This window comes from Falco biarmicus, chromosome 9 (genome assembly GCF_023638135.1).
Source record: "Falco biarmicus isolate bFalBia1 chromosome 9, bFalBia1.pri, whole genome shotgun sequence".
In the NCBI taxonomy this organism is placed as follows: domain Eukaryota; kingdom Metazoa; phylum Chordata; class Aves; order Falconiformes; family Falconidae; genus Falco; species Falco biarmicus.
This window is the reverse complement of record NC_079296.1, coordinates 12,920,404-12,937,534: the sequence shown is the minus strand read 5'-3', so window position 1 is coordinate 12,937,534 and position 17,131 is coordinate 12,920,404. Positions and strand designations below refer to the sequence as shown.

General features: G+C 48.7%; 1 protein-coding gene and 1 long non-coding RNA gene across 7 annotated transcripts in view; one reads left to right on the top strand and one right to left on the bottom strand.

Annotated features, from left to right (window-relative positions):
• Window positions 1-2,679, top strand: part of CDK5RAP2 (CDK5 regulatory subunit associated protein 2) — an 83,336-nt gene extending 80,657 nt beyond the window's left edge. For 4 of the 6 annotated variants that reach the window (XM_056350804.1, XM_056350809.1, XM_056350807.1 and 1 more), the window contains one exon: window positions 257-1,103. In XM_056350804.1, the coding sequence (XP_056206779.1) occupies window positions 257-477 (221 nt within the window). In that variant the 3' untranslated portion in view covers window positions 478-1,103. The other 2 variants (XM_056350805.1, XM_056350810.1) reach the window with 1 other exon arrangement.
• An 884-nt stretch (window positions 2,680-3,563) lies between these two features.
• Window positions 3,564-7,429, bottom strand: LOC130154620 (uncharacterized). Its single transcript, XR_008823796.1, has 3 exons — window positions 7,275-7,429; window positions 4,644-4,797; window positions 3,564-4,252 (listed from the first exon to the last, which is right to left on the bottom strand). It is a non-coding gene; the product is annotated as an uncharacterized LOC130154620 (long non-coding RNA).
• Window positions 7,430-17,131: the final 9,702 nt, after the last annotated feature.

Sequence of the window (17,131 nt, the reverse complement as noted above, 5' to 3'; positions counted from 1 at the left end):
GCCAAATTGCAGTAATCTGCCAAGGGTATAATTATCTCATGACAGCTATACCCTTGGAGTTGTTGGGTTCTTATTATTGTAATGAAAAATCTTTATTATGGCTAAATTGTGTATTTTTGAGACTGGAATATTAAATTGGTACTTGTGAATGGTATTTTTCAGCAGATATGGAGCTGACATAGATTAGAGAATCACATATTTAACCTGACATTTCTAAATATCAGTTTTGTTTAGAAGCATCCCGTCCTCCTCACAGGTCTTGCGCTGTCCCCACAGAGGCAGACTAGCTGGATGAATAGAGAAAACTTGGAACCCTTCAGAGCGAGCCACTGGCATGATTTCCCCTACGCGTATATCGGTTGCTTTGTCCTTGAACTGCTGGAGGATTTGGCTGACTTCTTTTGCCATCTGTCCTCTTCCCAGCCCATCATCCCCCATAACCTCTCCACTGTGCAGTTTTTCTCCCCCTCCTGCTAACTGCTCCCCCCAGCACAAGTAGGCTGCCTAATAGATCAAATTATAGTTAGATCATGCACCATCTCCCCTTAAAAATTAACAGAAAGTCTTCCTTTGATGACTTAGGTCAAGGGAACCAGGTCATCAGTATCGCAGGGCACTGTTTGTATCGGTGATGTTAAATGCAGTGATGAGCTGTGCTTGTTTTCAGTAGCATTCTTGGTATGGTGGGAAAAACTTTAAAAACACTTCCCTGATGTTTAGATTTGAAAAGCAGACGGTGTGCTAGATGGAACATGGGCTGCAGGTAGGAAGTGGCATTCAGGTGGTGACACTGCTTGGGACCTGCCCTGTGGTCCTGAGTGCCCCCCAGCCCCCTGTGCTGTCTGCTTGTCCAGCATCGCCCCTTAACCTTCTGGTGGTGCAGCTGGAGGTTTGTACATCAGCCTGAGTTTCTGAACAGGGAGTAACCATTTCGCATTTTGGTGAGTAAGAAAGTTGAAGTGGTGGGGGGAGCTGTGTGAGATTGCCTGGTCTCTGCCCATCACACAGATGTGAGTTCATACATTTTTTAATATTTGGTCATAAGACTTGAATACAGGGAATATAGAAAGACTGTGCAGTATTGTTTGTAATCTCCTGTTTGTTTCCAGTGGTTTTAACTCATGATGTCTTGAAGAAGGCTAGAGGAAACCTGGAAGTAAGTAAAACTCTTGCTTGCTTTTAATTCTTTGGTATATACTCATTAGAAATACGCATTGCTGTGTCAGTAGTACTTTGCAGAATTAGTCTTATTTGCTTTAGATTTGCTACCTAATCAAGTCTGGGTGACAGCATTTTACTATGATAAACATTCTGCAATGTTTGATGTTTGAATTAGAGTTTTATGACTGACCACGTAAACAGCTAAACCCTCTCCTCTCTGATGCTTTCCCTAGATTAATATTCATGTCTGTCTTCTTCTTCCAGGAGTTTATTTTCAGCACATCACAATCCAATAACCTGTCTACTGAAAAAGTTCACAGAAGTCACCCTTATTTAAAGCCTGTGTATGTGTTAATAACTGGTGGTGCTTTTTAAAAAAAATATAGACCCAACAGGCAAAGCTTTTGCAAACAGCCTTTTGCTAATGCAGTGTATTAAATTAGTTTGAGTGTTCAAGTAATCACTGTTTGGATTTGATTTCTCCCAGAAGGTTCAGACTTCAGTCCCAGAAGGATGTAATGCACCTCTTGACTCCTAAATCCCATCCTTCTCACACACTCCCCTCTGAATGACATTTCTCAGCCCCCTCCTTAAATTTTCCTCTAACCTTTTCCGTGAATCTCTTCTCCCTTATCCTCATCAGCAGTGTCTTCTTGAACACTTCCCTGTGCAGCGGCTGTACTGTTGTCTCAGCCCTACCTGAGTTAGAAAGTGATGACATAAACCAGTCTTTCTGCTTACAGAAGTCTTACCGCTTTAATTTGAAGAGCTGCTGAACACAGAAGCTCCTATTTGCAGCATTGTGGCCCAGGGACAAATTGTGTGCATTTGAAGTACTGTAAAATAGTAATAATTATTGCTTTTCTAACCAGGTCCCACCAGCTGAGAATCAAAAATCACCTTTCTGTACCAGCAAAAAAAGGATTCTCTGAAGGAGAAGGTTCCACTTACAAAGACTGGTCCTGTGATTGTTGTTTGCTTCTTTATGCCTTACTATTTATTGATGTAAAAATGTTCAGCTCTTTTAATGGCATCAGCCTTTGACCAAAAAAAACCAGACAAAAAAAGACATCTTTTGGTAAATAACTTATTTAACATTTTCTGTAATGTAATGATGGTTTTTAATATTTATTACAGAAGCAAGGTACTGGAGGTATTGAAGAAAAGCCAGTTGTTTTTTTTAAAGTTGGCTAATTTGAAATTTTATATTTGTACTTGTTATGTTATAAAACTATTTGTTGTTATAGTCAAACAGGTCTTGAAAGCGTGATCCACTTTCCCACCTGTTTCTCTACCGCTAAAAGAATGTAGGTTAAAAAAAATATATTGTTGTCAGTTGTCATTGTTTTGTAGCCATCTGAGAAACGTTCAATATTTTAAAGCATTTTAAACATATCTGGAAGGTTCTTCTGGAAGCTGCCTAATGCTGAGCTTTCTTATTGCTCTGCTAAAAACTGAGATGATGTTATGTCTGAAAATGTTACTTAAAAAGCAGACAATTAAAATGAAAAATAATCACTAATGTGTTTGTGTTAGTTCGTTTAAACCACCAGACTTTGAGCTCATACTAAACAAAGAAGCCTCCTCATTACCATGCTCATTTCCCGGAGTTCTGCCCGAGGAATCCAGCCCTTACGGCAGCGTCTGTAAGGTATGGCAGAAGCGCTGGTCTGGCAAGGTGGGAGTGCTGGGAACGTGCATTCAGGGAGCTGTGATCAGAGGGTGTCCTCCTGCTGACAGAACGTCCCTGTCAACCCCTGCCTCCTCGAGACCTGTACAGAGAGGACGGAAGGCCACATGAGGGACACAGCCAAACAGTTTTGAAAATAAGTCTTTTACTAGGGATTTTTATGTCCCACATCGGTATGTATAGTAGTGATATTTTGGCAGGGCCAGAGAACTGCAGCATTAAACATGCCTGGTTGTGCTCTGCTCGTCCTGCCTGCTGCCTTTTCAATGTTCCCTCCGGTTTGAGCTGCCCGAGCAGCCAGTTTCAGAGCAGAGCTGACTGCTTGCAGTGGCAAAGTGAACTGGGAAAAGAGTTTAGTTGAAGTTACGGTCTTGGTAGGGTAAAGTGATTTTTTTGGTTACAAAAGTAGGCTTTATGGTGCAATCATGACTTGATTGAACTAAATAAATTTCACACACCGTGTGATTTTTTTTTATGTTTTCCAAGTTTGTGATGTCCCCATTATGCAAGATAACTTGCCTCTGTCATGTAAGAAGGTTAGCACCAGGCCTGGGAAATCTCTGCACAGGACTGGGGTTATATTGGGTCCTTGGCTATTGCACCCCAGAACATAACCGGTGTGTACGAGGCTTCCACAGAAGATGAGTTTGTGCTCACTGGAACACGGCTGTGGCGACAGCCTGCGGTTACAGCTCTGAGCTGGCCAGGTAGTTCTGCCTGGTCTGGTAGGTCATGCACAGCACACAGAGGCTCAGACAAGTCAGAATCGGTCCCCTCCTCCCCCTGAAGCTTTGGTTTGCTTGGAGTAGTTTCCCAGCAGTTTGATGATACTCAGCTAACTCTGAATACCACAAAGATGCTTTAAATCCCATTGCTTCTAAATTGCAGATTCATATTAAATGGTCAGAGCTGTTGCATCCTCCGGTTGGGCAGGCCTACACACCTAAGTTCTGGGCGGTTACCGGTGTGATAGCTTGGTGCCACACAGGTCACATCGGCACTGGTTAGCGGGATGGCTGGTCATATACCATACTCCCACAAGCCATTGTGCGTGTGAGCTTGTAATAAAGAGAAACAACATAAAGCCATGTGCTTTCAGGGTGGCCGTTCCGGTAGTCCCTGGTATGACCTGCTTTTTGCAAGCTCACAGCAATGGACCTTCTCTAAAGTACAAAAATGGATTTAATGGGGAGGTTCCACAGCCTGCCTGGAGGTGTCGTGCTCTGAGAAACGTTCTGTGCCTTGGAGATCCCAACCGGCAGTCCTTACCTGAGCCAGCCTGAGCCTCCGCCTCAAGTCCTGGCTGCTGAGTACTTGCACTCCTGGTCCATCAAGGGAAATGACAACTCAATAGCAAAACGGTGTCTTTAGCTGGCAGCAGGGGGAGGCAAACTCATTTGTCTGGATTAGAGGAAAGATGCCAGAAAAACTGGAAAAGTTAAAAATAAACTTTGCAAATTGAAAAAGGGGGAGGTAAGGGAAGAGCATGCAGTCAAACTTGTTCTTCAGTCTCTTCACACGTTATTGTCCTCACAGCTCACTAAAAACGTCAAGTTAATTTTACTAAGTAGCTAAATTATAGACACTCAGATGTAATCAGAATCTGCTATACATTTCAACTTTCAAAATTAATCATCCTACATTTTTGAGTTATAACACCTGAAGGAAACAGCTGTACATCTATATATAGTACACCCATGCTCCTGGTCGTCTTGCAGCCTCCCCCCCGATATGTACTTAAATAAATAAATAAATAAAAATCTTTCCTTTCCTGAGATGATTTGCCACTTACTTCTTGCTAGCCCCTGCTGTGCCCTCCTGGAGCGCTTCTCCTGACCCCTTTTTCCTTCTGATCGGCTCCGATGGCTGCATCGAGTTCACAGCAGAGCGTGCGCCTGCGCTGGGCAGGGAAGGGGACATCACACCCACTGCTGACAGTGGGTTAACTAGGGGGAAAAATGTAGCATATCATTTTTACCTCTTTAAAAACAGATGATCCTACGAGATCAAAGTATTTCATCTTAATGAGACGTGCCTCAAACACACACAATTTATTGGGCTGGTTTAAAAATAATTAAAAAAAACCCCGCAAAAAAAGCTTACCAGATGGAGGGCTATAGAAGACAAAGCTTATGGAGTGTTAAACTTTGTTCCCATTAAACAAAATTAAATTTTCCTTTAAAAATAATTATGCAGGAGAAAAATAAGCAGCATAAGCAAATGGAATTAAAAGAGGAGCTCATTTGCTTAGTGAGTTCCTGCCTGTACTTTCATTATATGTGCAAGGTGAATTGAAACATTGCTGAGAGAGTGGTTCAGGAGCGAGCGTTTGAGTACATGAAGGGAGGCTTGTGGGTCTGTTGGCTCTACCTGTGACCTTGAACCTTTCCGCTCTGTTCCCAGGCTTGCAGACCAGTTGAGACTAGGAAAAGAAGAAAGAAAAATAAATAAAAAGGAAAGGAAAGAAAAATAAAAAGGAAAGGGCACGGCTGGGAGGCTGCGGTCACAGCTTAAGAACAGCGTTGTAATTACCTCTGCCAAAGAGAACAAATAGAAATAATATTCAAAAATCACAGGTGGTTGGTTGTATTAAAAATAAATCAATGCTAATGCATTCAAGCGTTTAAAAACAAAAGCGCAGCAGATCCGTATGGTGTTTTAATCTTGACAAAAGCTGCCAGTTCCATTTTTTGCAAGGGAGCCAGTGAGGTTTTGCGGGATGCCGGGGCACGGGGAGGGGACCGGGGCTCCTGGCAGGGGACAGAGGTGCCGGTGGAGGGGGCAGAGCACTCGCCACAGCTGTGCCCCGAAAGGCTGAGCAGAGGGGAACACGCCCTCTTTGCATTTTGGGTTTATTTTGAACACTCCTGAACCTAGACGGAAAGCAAATCCTGTCATCACTTCGAAATTCAACAGAAATGACAATATGGGAAGAAAAACATAAAAAGAAAGTGACAACACTCTTTGGAATTCTGTTGACACCAAAAATCCCAATTTACAAGCAGCCAAAGCCTGACCCCTGGTCACCTGCAGACAGGAGCTGCTGGAAGCGGTGGGTGCCCAGAGCTTTTCCAGCCTGGAAGCAGGCGCAGGGCTTTGCTGTGAGCGAGACGGAGGGTGAACCACTGCGGTGCAAACCAGTACTGAGGCCCTTTGGTGCCCCAGCAACCACGTCTAGGTGGCCGTGCACAGGGACCCGTACCTCCAGGCGTGGGGGCTGCTGCTGGCAGAGGCCGTTTGGCCTCTGGATGTTGCAGACACGCTGGGCAGGCTGAGACCCTCCAGCAGGAGCCTTCCCGTGCCCGCAGTGCGCTCCGCAAAACCCGGCACGCCGGTCTCGATTGCGGGTCTGTAACAACTTGGAAAAAAGCCGTTTGAATAGCCCAGGTACACACTCCCCATTTCTACGCCCTGCTTTCCCTTCCCGACCTGGTCCATCCCTGGAGGCGTTTAAAACCCGCTTAGCAGCGGCGCTCGGGGTTAGCGGTGGGCTTGGCAGTGCTGGGTGAGTGGTTGGGCTTGATGATGCTAAAGGTCTTTTCCAAGCTACGTGAGGTGATCCCTCCCTTGGCTACCCTGGTCCGTTTCTGGGCCTTTCCGGGACAGCCACTAGATGGCAAAAGCACGTTGTGCCGGCCGGGAACCGGCCGCAGCTTCGGGAGCCGCTGTGGGACGAAGCTGCGGAGCACGCAGGTACCTGCGGCCGCGGATCCCCCAGGCTCCTGCTCCTGCCTGGGAACCTGCGATAAACCCAGGCACACCTTGCCTGGTCCGGCCTGGGCTCGGTGGTGCGAATGACATTAAAAAGCTGAGCACTGGACTCCGTGCTTACCGACTTACCAGTCACCCCCCACCCCACCCCACCCCCAGACCAACAAAACCCCAACCAAAACCCAACGCAATCCCAAAGAGTCCCAAACTGCCCTGCATTGAGTCGTAGTGACCCAGAGGCCACCGGCGTTACCACCAAGGTGCTGTTACCGGCACGTTTGGTGCTTGCTGATGTTTTGGTGCTGCCCTTTGCAGTGCTGCACCCCTCCAGGCCCCCCACCCCCCCATGGCCCCTTCAACAGGCTTTGCCTTCCAGGGCACACGGCGCTCAAGGGTGCCCGATGCTCGGCTGGGTGCTGCAGGCAGCTCAGCACCAAAACACTGACCCCTGCTGCAACTGCAGCCCCGCTGGGTGGGCGCCCAGCCCCTCGCCCTCCGGGTGAAGCAAGGGCAGACCAAAGCCCGGCTGCCCCTACAAAGGCATTTTTCTCCACCGCAGGCTCGGCAGCAGACCACCAGGGTCACCCACCAGGCTGCAGGGGGGAGCCCCGGCGAGGGGCAGCGGGCTGCCGCGCCTGCCACCCAGCACCACGTCATTCGGATTTAGCCGGGATGAAGTGTGCGTGCACAGGGAAGGGGCTCGGTCGCTTACATGGTGCAGCTGTAGCATCCATCTGCAGAAAACACCCCTTGCAGGGAGGGCAGGCTGTGTCCTCCAGCTTCTCCGTGCTGCCAAGGTGGGGCAAGCCAACGCTGCTACCCAGCTGGGGGCACCAAGGAATCAAGGAAGATTTCAAGTCACTTTAGTGGCCCATTCCCACCTTTCTATCCCCCTACCCACCATCCTCCCACACATTAAAATCTGTATTTTGCACAGCTCACTCCTGGCTCCAGAGAAGCAGCACCAAACCTGGCTCCGGGCATCAGTGCAGACTTGCAACACATCTTTGCAAACCAGCAAATTGAAAGCGCTAAATGAACCAAGACGCATGCCGTTTTCCTACCTATCTGCCCAGGAATCCACTCTGACAAGTTCCCAACACCACCAGATTGCCCCTCGCACACCGGCACAGGCAGCCCTGGGCTCCCCCCACCCACCTGCGGGCTGTGGGACCCGCTGCCACCCCTGCCCCGTCCTGGCTTCAGACCTGCTGCTCCGCACTCGGCAACCACATTGTCTTTATCATTATTTTTTTATTTTCATTGACCCTCCTGCAAAAAAGCTCTGGGTGCCTATTTTTTTTAATGTGTTTACTGTGTCATTTCTTTAGAAAGATACTTGTTACAATATTTTTTTTTCCCTCTGTCCCCCCAGCCCCATTGGAGGAATCTGCTTGGGTAATTTGTTGAAGCGGGTTGCTGGGGCATACATTATGCATGAGATGCAATCTTTATTTTTGCACTCCACTGTGTGCATTCTGAAACAGGAATGGCATCGCGTGCCTGCACACAAAATGAACATTAGCAGCTCAGGAAAAAAAAAAAAAAGAAAGAAAAAAAGAAAATTCCCATTTATTTAAAGGAAGGCAAAAAACCCCCCTCCGCTCTTTCAAGCTGTTCTAGCTGGGATTGCTCAGAGCAGCTAAGCAGCAAGAGCAGTCAAGTTGTTCACACTTACACCCCAGTATTGAGTACACTGGCTCAGAGCTGCCACGTTCGGTGCGACCGAGCCCGGGGGGGCTCACCCCACAGCCCCAAACACACCCGCAGCAATGGGGCTCGGGTGGCATGTACCCCCTCCCGGAGAAGGCTTGCTCTCTATATCACTGATGGTATTAGATGTATAGATACACACGTATGTGCACGTACACTGGCATTTTTGAGCCCATGCTTCCTTGCTGCTAGCGATAAATGAAGCCTGCAGTCGCCACCCCTGCTGACACGTTCCGTGCTGCAGCAGCTTTCGGAGTGTGTCACAGGGCCAGACCTGGGCAAAACCCCAAAGGCCACGTTCACCACGGCTTTCAGTCTCTTTGCCAGACCTGCCTCTCCCCAGCACCCCCCCCCCCCCCCCCCCCCCCCCTCCCTTTACCTTCTCCTGCCCAGGGGCTGGGGGCCCATCTCCTTGGCCAGTTACACTGGGAGCAGATGGTTTGCTGTGCAGTGAGGGTACGGTAGGAGCCGGTGACACTGGAAGGTCAAATGACTGAGGAGGCAACGCTGCTGGGCGTTGTGGGAGAAACCTTCGGGTTAAAGATAGAAAGATGCAGAAAGTTCATAGGCCACCACAACCACCCAGCCCCCTGCGCCACGGTATGTCATGCTTGGAGATCATCTACTATTATTTAGTGCAGTAAGATGTGTAGCTTTTTTAAAAGTCCATTAAAACCCAGCTGCAACACTGGTGTCCTCACCAACCTCCACTGCAGCGCAGCCCTCAGCACCTCCATCACCTCTTTCGCCCAGCAGCCATGGTGGGCAGGGGGCTTCCCCTCCAGCCCCCCAGTGGGCTACGGCCAGCGCTGGGGCACCCTGCGCCGGGAGGGGGGCGAAGCCTCCTGCTCTGCCACTCATGGGCACGGCAGCTGGAAACGGCTGGAGGAGAAAACGAAGGACAAGAAACCAGGTCTGTTAATCCCAAGAAGAGCATGAGAACTGGAAGAGAATCAGAAAGTGGCCCCTGAGAAGGAATAAAGGAAAAAAAAAAGATGTCAGAGAATGAATAAGAGGGAGAGAAAGAGGACATGTGGAAAGGAAAAAGGAACCAGATAAAATGGGGACCAAGATATAAAGCCAATTATTTTTGATTCTTTGGCTTAGGGGCTAATTTATTACAGCGGTAAATCATGCTTAGGATAGGTAATACAGCGGTCAGAGCCTGGACGTTATTTAGACAGTGTAATCATTATATTAATGCTCAGAAAAGTGGAAAATTTTAACTGCCTATAGGCCATGTCTTACTCTTTACAGTCTCCCCTTCTGCTCAGCAAAAGAAACATGGCACGTTCCCAGAGCCACGGGGCTTTGTGTGGGGGCAGAAAGGTTTCGTGGGGAGGCACAGGGTTGGGTTTCCTTCTCTTGACATCCCACCCCCGAGCTGGGCTCAGGCTGAGATGCCATATTTTCCTCTCTCCCTGCCCCTGCGTGCTGGTGCTGGGGACGTGCCCACCCACCATTAACCCCAGCAGCTGCTTGGGCAGATATAAAGATGTTAAAAAAGAAAGAAATATATGTGTATATGCTAGCTGGTGTATGCCCCATGCATCCCGGTGAAGGGGAAGGTGGGGATATGAGAGCTTCAGCCGTGACTTCTGGGGTGGAGACCAGCTGTATAAATTAACTAGGTGAGCCTGAGCCCTTCATCACACCTCCACAGCATATCTTTGTTGACAGGAAAAAATCTTTACGCTATATAAAGATGCTGTATATATAGAAATAAACTTTCTAGGGGTTAGAAGAGGCCAGGTGGTTCATCACAGACACCAGGAAGCGTGGGAGCAGCCCCATCCCTGCAGCCTCCTCCACCCGCTCATGGCGCAGCAGGGGGAAGCGCATCGAAGCAGCAGTTCGTTAAGGGTTCGTTAAGATATCTGTGCTGCACAGGGCTGGAGCGACTCAGAGAAATCACACCCTGACATTTTGCCTGGCTCTGCATCCATCTTGAGGGTGCCATGCCCATCCCACACCCCCCTCCTGCCCCGGCTGCAGCCTGGCCTGGCGCAAGCACCCCACAGCTCCTGCAGGATGCGGCCAGGGCATGGGCAGGTATCCCAGAGCTCAGCTCTGAGCCATGGTAGCCTTCAAGGCAGCAAGTGATGTTGGCAGCCTTGAAAAATGATGTCAAAGATGTGAAAAACCAACCTGCTTTGCCTCAAGTCGTCAGAGCAAATTATGCATTCTCCAGCAGTCATGTAATATGAAATTAAATAACTCCATTGTGCGCCCATCTTGCTTGAGAGGCGAGTTAGCCGCTTCCCCCGAGCATAATTTGAGCCCATTTGCTTGTGATTTCCCTTCAGCGTCACTTGCCGTGACATCCACATTGTGATCCCAAGGTACTACTTGGCAAACGGGTACCACAGCATCCCCTCGCAGCTCAACGTCAAACTCACTGTCCCGCAGCCCTCCCCATGTCCTACTGCCCTCAAGGCATGAAAAAAGATGGAGAAAGAGATTGCAGCATCCCACCAACCCATACCAGTCTTGCCTATGGTACACACTGGTGCTCTGACAGTCTCCACCAGTATTCTGCTTGCCTGGAGCCATGGCAGGATATTTTTTTTTTTTGTAGACAGGAATATATTTAAAAAATGTGTTTACTTACATCCCGTAAAAGCACAATAAACTTATCTCCAGACATTGCATTAGAGAAATGCTGTGATTTTAAAAGTTACTTTGTTCTAAAACTCCTCCAGGCAGAAAAGATAATAAAAAATAGCAAGCCACCAGTGGTTAAGGAAGAAAAAGAACCATGCAGTTATAATTTCATTCAACGGCCTATCCCTAACAAAGCAACACAGAAAATGCACATGTGGGATAATAAGTTAAAATATCTTGGCGAAAGCTATTAAGTTATAACAATGGTAAATAAGGGTTGATGGGGACAGCGGAGGTGTTTTAAAGCACGGTTTGTGTTACTGAGTCCACCAGATGTCACATTGGCACTTAAAAGCCTAAGGTGGTTTGAAATGCAGTACAGATTGTCTCGCGTTTGATCTTCTAAACCTGTCTCCATCCATCATCGTCAGCAACTGTCAAGATAGCAGGGGACAAGGCTTGATTGGAGCCTGATTGTTTTTTGTTGGTGTAAAGGCAGAGACGCATATGGTCCAGAAACCTGACATTTTTACCTCTTCTGTTGGAAAAGTGTGACTTTAAGCAGAAATGGGGCTAACTTCCACCCCCAAACCAATTTGTGTGATTGAATTCAGCCTGCAGAACAGGAAGGATTTTGTGTTTATGTCTGCTTGAATGCAGGCTTGCATGCACCCGCTCTCTGATTGTTTTTAGTTACATCTGATGATAATGCAGAAGGAAAGATCAATATGAAGCGAGTTGGCCTGGCAGCCTCCGCAACAGTGTGGAATTTACACCGGGACTTGACATCGGGAAACTGGGAAACAGCACGGGAATTTTATGCACCTGGAGAAGCTATGACCTGCTCCCTACAGACCCTCAAGGTCTCTTGCATTGTGCTGGTTTTCCTTCCGGGCTCCACTTTTCAGGAGCGATGTTGCAGCTCCTGCCGGCATTGCCAGCAATGCGCTACCTGCCGACACGGCCCCGTGAGACCCGGCAGCAGCAGCCGCGGCGAGGCAGGAGCGGGGTCTCACCAGCCACCTCCACTGCATGCAGAGCCAAACCCTGGAACTTTTGTCATCTAACCCCTCCTCTGCCCTTCAGCAGTGGGCTGGGCCACCCTACGCCGCAGGCAGTGGCCACCTCGCCATGACACGGCCTGCGCCCTTGCCACAGCCCCTCTGCCAGAGCCTGCAGCCTGCTTGGCTTGGTACTTCTACAGAAGCCACACGCTTTGCTCCAACGCAGAGAGCAGAGCCACCACCCCTTGGAAGCGAGGAAGGCCGTATTGCAGCCTGGGGGAACCTGCACGTCATACTGCACCAGCTGCGGGCGGGGGGACCCGCTGAGCCCCTGTGCTCGCACCCGCTGCCATGTGGCCGTGGCAGCCTCCCAGGCCCTTGGCTCAGCTCCATCCCCAGGGAGCCCCACCAGCTCCTGGGCGATCTGGCACACCAGTGGTGGCAGCAGGATTTGGCTCAAGGCACCACAGTAATATGGTGCCGATTAAAGGTTTTATTAGCACGAGCATGGGGGGGGGGGGTTGCATTGCTCACAAGTGCCAGTAAAACACTTACACCACACTACTAACCAGCCTATATATGTTACATCACTCTTCTGTAAAATACTTCATAAAGTGTTCTAAATTTTTCTGTCGTCTTTTTTCCTTGTACCTCTTGGCTATAAACCCAGGCTGGGTTTAACAGCTGAAAGCTTGGCTGAACAGAGCTTGCCAGGAGGGGGAAGCCACCTTCACTTTTTCACTTATTCCATGGTCTTAAAAAATTTTTTAGCTGTGAAAGCATGAAATGGAGTAAAATTATGCAATGTGATCTCCTATGTAAAAATATGCAATCCACAGTGATCCTGCAATTCCTCATGAGGTAAAAGTCTAGGCGGACTATGGCCAGTGTTTTGGTAAGCCTTCGCCTTCACTGATTTCACACAGCGAGGCAGAGGATGCCCTTGGAAAACTTGGATTTTGAGTCTATTTCTACTGAAGACTCCAAAGGACTGATCCGAACACGCGTGCATGCAGAAACAGGAGGGCTCCCCTCCAGCAGTGATGGGAACTATTTAAAAAGCATCAGGGAAATAGACCAAAAGAACCACCCCTGAAAAGAAGCCAAATGCTGAGGCACACACAACCCAGCGGACCTCATCTTCATCAGATGAGCACTACATTTTTGTAGAATCTAGGAACGAAAACCCCAAAACCCAACCTAAGGTCAGTCAAAGCAATCTGGCTTGTTCCGGAGAGCCAATGAAAGAATTAACATTAGGATAAAATATGTTGTCTTTAGCATAAACCACAGCCAGGATGTTTTTCTGTTGACATGTGAAAAAAAATCAGCATGTGGTCACTCCAAAACTGTCCAAAAAAGGGAAGCCTGACAGCGCTGGCAACGAGGATAATGCAGCTGTGCAACAGGCAGCCCCTGTTATTCCCAGGACCACCTCTATGGCGGTGGTGACATTAACACCTGCCCTGCCCCCCCAGCCCCCACTTTGCCTGCAGGCGTTGGGTTGACGGAGGGCCGAGGAGGGACACAGACCTCCCCACAAAGCTTTTGAACATGCGGGTCAAGGACTAGAGTCAAACAGGCTCAGTGCTCGGGTGAGGTTTCTGGTCAGGACAGGCACACGGGCACCAACCACGCCCACGGCACGGCCAGGGCTGCCCTGAGCATCATGTGCTGAGGCAAGTGATGAGGTGTCCTGCACCAAGCCTGTGCCCCTCAACATCTGCATCCTCCCTGGTCGTCTTGCCCAAAGTTGAGTCATATCTTTTCCAAAGAGCCAATTTCAAAACACTTCCTTGTTCTAACCTTAGACTACTGCTCCTAGTGTGTTGCTTTAACTATTTTATTATTTAATTTTTTTTGTCCCTTCAGGAGCTGACACAGTTGAGAGAGCAGAGAAATTGAACTGTGCAGGATTGCCTTCTGCATTGATAGACTCAGATTCTTATTCACACAAAGACTTAAGGAAAAAAAAAAAAATCATTAGTATCTCTCTTTGCTCAGAAATCTGTATTCCATTAACTTTGGCATAAGGCACAATGCAAACCAAAAGAAAGAGAAACTCACACCAGTGGGTAGCTAGAAAAGAGAGGCAGGGTAAATTAGCATACTCAGTGTGCAAAGCGAACAGAGGACTTTGACTCATACAAAATGATTCTGACGGGAGGAACAGTCAATCCCTCCTCAGAGCTGCAATAAAAGCCTATGGCCAAGAGGGTCCATGCGAATTTGGTAGCAGAGATAAGACGGAGCCAAACTCCAGTGAGCATCACTTTCTTGCAATTGATTAGCTGCTCTGCTTGAAGCTGGAAAATGTGCACCACACTTGGAAAAGAGGAGTTGAGAGCACCCTGACAGAAAACCACCACACACTGACATCTGAAGAGATGCTGGTAAACAAGAAAGTGACAATAATCCCATTATGCAGCGACAAAAAGTTTGGATCTGTCCCTCGGAGGAAAGACCTCAGCGCAAAGCAGAGGAGGGTCTGCCCAGACCTGGCGGGATGGCAGCTCCCAGGCAGCCCCAGTTAGGGGGGCTGGAAAGCTCAGCACCAGGAGGGGCTGCAGGAGCCACCCCGAGGCATGAGCGTGACAAACCCTGCTCAGTGGCAATTATCAACTTCCCTGGCACCAGCTCCCGAGAGCTGCCGGGCATCATGCCCAGCCGTGGGCACGCAGCACCCCTGTGATGGGGGAGTTAAGCCGTGGCTCTCCAGCTCCTCCAGACATGGCACGAGCAGTGTGCAAAATCCTTCATGCAGCAAGTGGAGCGCAGCGCTTCCCAGGGAGGCCTTTTGGCAGAGCTGAATGGACGCCCCCTCCTAGTTCCATCCAGGAACGAGAGCCTGTGCCCTCCGGATGCTGAGGATGAGCGCGATCAGAGAATAACGGGCAGGCAGGTGGCAAACTGGGACAATCGCTGATGATTTGGCTGTGCACAGCTACCGGTCGTGCACACAGCCAGCCCACCCGAAAGCCTGCAGCAGCAAAGGGCCCCCTCTGCCCCTCGCATTTCTCCACCTGCTAGTCGGTGTTGGTACAAGCATTCGCGCAGAGGAGGACAGTGCTTATCTTCACATGGCTCCGCATGGTGCTTGGCGCGCCAGGAGCTCAGCGTCGCTCAGGTCTCTGGCACGTCCAGTGGATAATGACAAGTTCTCCTGCTGCAGCAGTGGGTGGGAGGTAAAGCTAGGACCACAGGCAGGTCTTGGTCCCTCCTCACCAGACCAGCAACTTGTGGGCCCCAGCTGACGTTTACCTTACCAAATACTCCTTATTTTCTCAACATGATGCTCTAGGCTGAAAGTATCACCCTGTAGCACCAACACTAACCAAGGACCATCTCCCATGGATTTGTGTCTTAGGGCAAACTGCAAGATCCGATTGAAGCTTTTCCTACAGCTAGGACACTCATAAATACCTCTCCCACACAGACACATTGGGATCTAACAAGCGGCTGAGCATGTGGGCCTGCGCTTTCTGCAGCTGAGGCATGAATACTACACCTTTCCGTGGCATCACTCTGTTTCCACAAGCATCGACGGAGTATAGCGATATGCGATGTTCACAGGCACTCAGGAAGGTGGAGGTTGCAGCAGTAGGGAGGGGGAGAAAAGGGAAGTGTAAGGAGCTGGAAGAGCATCATGGGGGACCCTGTGCTGGATTCTAGTCTTAAGTAATTTTTGAAGCTAAGGCAAGGTACCGGTTTGCAGAAGTGCACCATGATTTGTTCACATACATTAATGAAAACGCATTTGGAACATCTCTACCAAACAGAGTTGAAATCCAGAAAAGCAAGTAAGATGTGAGTACAGTGGAGACTTATCATGTCAGCCTGTTTCCTAATGACATCTGGCTGTAGAAGATATTTAAAAACAAAAAAAGTATTCCCCCAGGGTGTTGCAGAGTACACCTTCCCTGTAAACAATTTCCCTTCCTGCTCAGCATGTAAAGCTTATAGCACTTCAGTGAAGCTGTGCAGAGGGGTGAATCTCACCAGAAGAGAAAGGAGGAGGGAAATACTGCAAATCCCAGAAAGACTCTCGCAGCCCCAGCAGCCCTTGTGGGAGCCCTGTCAGAGACCAGCCAGGATGTAAGATGGGCACGCAAGCCAAATGGCACAGTTTCTAGTGGTCCACACAGGCAGAGGTGATTATGTGATGCATACATGGATCTTTCCAGCTGGAGGTATTTTAAACACATAGGAAATAATGTCAGAATCATAGGACTGCAATCTTTAAATTATATTCAAAAAAGATGCTCAAAGCATATATCATTGAATTATGAACAGCTTTGGCAGCTTTATTGATGATGCTGAATCTGGTTGACAGATGCATTTACACTGCATAAGCATTTGAGATGCTAGAGTAATTGCTTATTAGTCTTGTTGTGAGGCAAAACACCAGATTGAAATAAATAGGAGCTCATGAACACAGAATTTTTCTGCCTCTCTGATTATTTTTTCAAGCTAACCATCTGCTAAGCATCTGGGATTCTTAGAATCCAAGATCCATACCACACACAGGTGGGAATTAAAAAATACAAATAGAAGGAGCTTAAGAACCCAAACAAACTATAATATAAAATTGTCCAAAATGACTAAGGAGTTTCTTTCTTAACTTGCATACAAATTTAAGAAGCCAGGTTCTCACCGGATGCCCTACATGGCGAGCAGATGACAGCCAGGCAATTCCCGGCCAGTGCTCCTTGGCGCACGCCAGGGCCAAGCAGCGGCTGGCAGCATACCCCCGGGGGGGCACGGAGGGGCTGCAGGGAGGCAGCTGGGCAGGGTACCCAGCAGCAGCAGTCCCCACGAATGAGACTTACTAGGAGAACCCAAAATCCCCTGAGGTCACCAGGAAGACTTCCAGGACTCTAGGGCTTTGCTTGCAAGAATTTTGGTAGACATTTTAAGACTTCAGGTTATGTCTCTGTCCCTTGCCGATATATTTTTAAACCTTCTACCAAGCTTTATGCATGTTTGACGGGAAAAAAGTAAAAAAAATTAAAACCCAAACAAAATTCCTCCCATACTGAGGGAGAGGCTGGAGTGTCTGCTCAATTCTTTGCTCAGGCTGGTCCTCTCGTCCATCACCCATTGCGATGGAGACCCAGCCTTTTACACCAGCTGCCGTTCCCTGGCCCCCAGGCCTTGGACACCCCCTGCCCCTGTCCTTGCCGTGGCTCCCCATCAGCACTGCTGCCCAGCAGAGAACGGGAACGCCGGCAGCCGAGCACTTGCCCCT